The 4435-nt window shown below is 43.9% G+C and overlaps 1 protein-coding gene across 1 annotated transcript; it reads left to right on the top strand.

Annotated features, from left to right (window-relative positions):
- Window positions 1-1064: 1064 nt before the first annotated feature.
- LOC118329547 (NMDA receptor synaptonuclear signaling and neuronal migration factor-like) lies at window positions 1065-4435 on the top strand. Its single transcript, XM_035663770.1, is given in 4 exon segments — window positions 1065-1147; window positions 1548-1609; window positions 1892-2806; window positions 4284-4435. Coding segments are annotated over 4 exon segments (1212 nt in total).

Raw genomic sequence — 4435 nt, 5'->3', positions numbered from 1 at the left:
TCTAACACAGCAGGCACACACACATGCAGCGTGTGTGTGTGCCTGCTGTGTTAGACAGCCTTTAATAATTGACAGAGCTACCAGAAAGGAGGCGTACACCCACAGAATCTCCTGTATACAGGGGATCCTTCTATGTGCATGTGTGCGTGCTAGCAGTCACCTCCGACATTTGCTAGATTAGGAAAGCAATTTTGTGAACTCATCAGGTTATTTTTCAGGATCATATCAATATAAATAATAAATAAATGATGCATAATGCTTTTAAATCAGATTTTCAAAAAAAAACTAACAAGTATGCTGACTCTCATTTGATCCATTAGACTGCTTGTACCAATAGATCCTTGGTGATTAACTAATTGAAACCTCAATGTTAAAAGTCAGTTTGCATGCAGTGAGTACTATTATACAAGAAATTAGCCTTGAAATAAGCATTTAAGTAAAATTAACTATATTTAATTTAAAAAGTATAGAAGACGCAAATACTGTCAAAGACACAACAACATCATCATTCATTCTGAATAATGCTGAAGTGTGTTACATTATAAATGCCTTGTGTTTTTTATTGCAGCAAGTGGTCTTGGAGGCACTAGCTCTTACTTCTTCATATGCTGGTGGGTAGTCTTAACTATTGCGGGAGGCCTATTCAGTACACTAAAGGGAGTTTGTAATTGTAATTAGGCAATTTAATTTTAGAATTACACACATTTTCTCCTTTCCCCACCTTTCATTCTTAATTACCTTAATTCCTAAAAGTTATTGCTGCAGAACATTTGTTCTAAGTTAGTGCCCAGTTTTTCATTGAAGGCACATCTTCAGAGTTGTCTGTCTCTCTGCCCTGTCTCTCCTTACTCATTATCCACTTCTGTCACACACAACTAGAGGAACATTAGGAGGTCACTGTCATTCAACTGTGAGACCTGGGGCTATTTTACTAAAAGCTGAAGCCCTCCATGATATTGAGTTTCAGTTATATGTGGCTGAATGGATGTCTGTAGCGTATTTCTCTGTGTATTTCTGTGTGAGTAAAAAGAACCAAGAGGGGGAAAAAAGGCGTTAAGCACCAGATGCAGTACTGTGGTTATGGAGCTCACATCATCTATTTTCAGCACATCTCCGAGCAATCTTCTTCAGTTGCTGTCAAGGTTAAGTATTTTTCGTGACACAAAGATACAGTCTATACATCCACACATACATTCCGAGTGTGTATGAAACAAGAAAACAAACACACATGGTCTGCCAGCTGCAATTACATCCGTCAACGCAAACTGAAGTCATACTGAGAAATTAAGTCAAACAATCCTTCACTCTATCTCCTCCGGCTGTCTCTCTTTCACTCTGAGGCTGCCTGAAGTGTGGAGATAAAACAGCTGCATCTTAATCTGTGGGTGGCACAAGCCTACAAAGAAGGCAATTAGTTTTATAATTTACAATTCCCTTGCCCTTCTCTCTTCTCTACCCTGCCATTTCCTCTCCTTCCTCGCTCGCCCCTCCTTTCCACCCGTGAATTAATGTCTTTATGTGTGTCATATGTGTATGTGTCCCCACAGAGCAGCACGAGCATTTGGAGAGTACCTGTCCCACACGCACCCTGAAAACCGAAACGGATCAGGTCAGCGTTTCTGCCACCCTGCCATTTGTCCATCCCTCTGTCCTGCTCTGCGTAGTCATTTGTAGTCTTTAATCCTTCCTTCACCTGCTTCACCTCATCCACTGTTGAAATTCCATGCTGCGATCATTAGTGTATCACTGCAACAGCTGATAACCGAAGCAAGATGATATTATCCTCTAGGTCATCCTCAACCTGTCCTCTTTTTGCTCTTTCTATCTTCTCCTTGCTCTTTAGCACCTCGTTCTTAACACTCACATTTGTCTTTTTTCGTCATCATACTAGCTCATCTTCTGTGTGAAACCTTGGTGGGTCCCGACCCGGAGTCGCCAAGTGACACCATTGGCCCCAACAACAACAACAACCACCTGTATTCCTGCTCCAACACCACCAAGGGCTGTGAGGACAACCGGGAGTCTGGTGTGGTGAAAGCCCCGCTGGGTTTAGTCCAGCCACCTCTCCCTTCCATCACCATCTCTACCAAGCCAGCACGGCTGTCCCTCGAGCGCAGCTTCTCAGCTGAGGAAGACCAGCAGAAGTGTGTAGAGTGCACCCTGCAGCCTGCCCGTGTGTACACCATCACCACCCAGCGCGGTATGCTGATGAGCAGCGGCCGGGGCAGCAAGGAGAGCCTAGAACTGGACGTCCTGAAGGAGAAGTCGGGGAGTCGCGGGGTGGGATCCAGAGGTGGCTTGATCCAGCCCTCCACTTCCCCTTCCTCCACCTCATCGTCTCCAACCCAGTACCACCATGCCAGCAGCGGCCGTGGCACCAGCCACCATCACGGCAACCATCACCACGGTAACCATCACCACGGGAACCACCACGGCATCTCAGGCACCAGTGCACCCTCCAGCAGTGGAGGAAGCAGTGGGGCAAGTGGAAGCAGCAGTAGCAACCAGCAGCAGTCTTTAGCCGTCACTGGATCCCACTCCCACCATGGATCACACCACAGCCACCACCATCACTTGTCTCAACCCCCGCTGCAGACCTCCGTCAGCGCCCACAACATCCGCGGCTGGGGTGAGGGTGGAAAAGGGGATGCGGAGTGCAGCGGGCTGGCCTGTGACTCGTGCAGCGGCACCCCCTCGAGGAGCCAGGGCTCCCTGGACCTGGAGAGCACATCCCGAGAGGCAGGCAAGCAGCACCGACGCCTAGAGCGGATGTGGAGTGTGGACCGGATGACTGGGCTGGAGAGAGGTGAGAGGGGGGAGGACACAGAGGAAGGGAGAGGCGCTGAATTCCCAATGAGGGCAGGATGAAAGTTTGTTCATAAGACCCTGAGGCTGGGTTTGGAGGGTTTGGTATTAGACCAGAGATGAAATAGCATTTGACTAATTTCAATCACTTGCAAGGAAAATAAAAACGATGAACATGAGGTCAATGAATATATAGATCATACTTGTTAATAGTAGTTGCCTCGATGCCTAGATTTTGCCTGAGCAATCATTTTAATATTTACAGTATGTGGTTAAAATAATAAGAATGCCTAATAATATACTTCCCCTGTTAAGCTATTAATGTTTCATTTTTGTTGAAACTATGTTGTTCATTTTTGAGTCTGTAGTGCAAATTTATATAATGTGGCATGAACAACCATTTTAAAAAAAGCTGATAACAATCCGCAAAACATAGGAAATCTCCACTGATGAAAAGGAATGGGGAAACAGAGAAAAAGAAAGACTTAACAGTATTGGAAACACCTCATACTTCAGTTCAAAAGTTAGCACAGAGTTGAAAGAGCCCACTTACATAGAAATGTAATATTATAAGCTTCACAAAGGTACAGTAGTGTTTCTTGAGGGGTTATTGCATTGGATTGCATCACATTAGGAGGTGTTCTTGTTGTTTTTTGCCACTGCCTGAATGAATTGTTTTTGTTAGAAATTAAGAATCAGTTTCAATTTCCTCCCTATTAGTTTATTGTTTGACATTTTAGTTATATTATATAGTAATAGGAATAATATACCATTTTCACAGCAGCCAATTTGACAGGAAATAGTAGGGTAAACACAGGTGTTACCAATTATACTCGTTAAGGCACTTTCATTCAGGTCATACAGTGCTGCTATTGAGCATGTTGGCTCACTGGAAAGGCTCTGCTACACTAAACAGAACGGAGCCTTAATCAGTATCAGTGGTTACACCTATGTTTACCCTACTACCTGTCAAAATGTCAAAATGGTTGCTATGAAAAAGGTCAATTGTAGGCTTTGTGGAAGTTTAAGGACCACTTCAGTGAAAAACAAGTAACACATCACACTTAACCCTTTAGTGGCCATTTAGTAAGAAATAACCAGGAAACCTTATGTTAAATGTTATTTTATTGTGAAGAAACAGTCTAATGAAATCAGTCACACACACAGCTAAGACCTAGGTTTGAGCTAGTATTACATTTGATAGCATCAAAACACTTTTTCAAATCTATTTCCTCTCAGGTCTGGTAGGCTTTTGAGGGTTTGGTGTTGGATGTGACGTGGTGGTCTGTATTTCTGACTCTTCGTCTCCCCGTCTATCTCCTCTGCTGTCTCCTTCTGTGTGTCTCCCTCTCTCCATTTGTGGAGTGGTGGACTGTGAAGTGGTTTCGTGCTTTCATATATTTATCACATTTGCCAACATGGCACATGGCACGTTTTTTACATAACCCTGGAATCATAATTTTTCTCTTTAATTTCAGAGGACACTAACTGGTTCCCCAAGGAAAACATGTTCAGCTTTCAAACTGCCACAACAACCATGCAGGCGTGAGTGTCCACCTTCAAGCACACATATAAATCTTATGTGTACACAAACACACATACAGTACATGCAGTCAGGCTGGTGTGTTGA

Source organism: Morone saxatilis, unplaced genomic scaffold, assembly GCF_004916995.1.
Source record: "Morone saxatilis isolate NCDOM2014 unplaced genomic scaffold, NCSU_SB_2.0 Contig19, whole genome shotgun sequence".
Classification (NCBI taxonomy): Eukaryota; Metazoa; Chordata; class Actinopteri; family Moronidae; genus Morone; species Morone saxatilis.
This window is presented reverse-complemented; position numbering and strand designations above follow the sequence as displayed.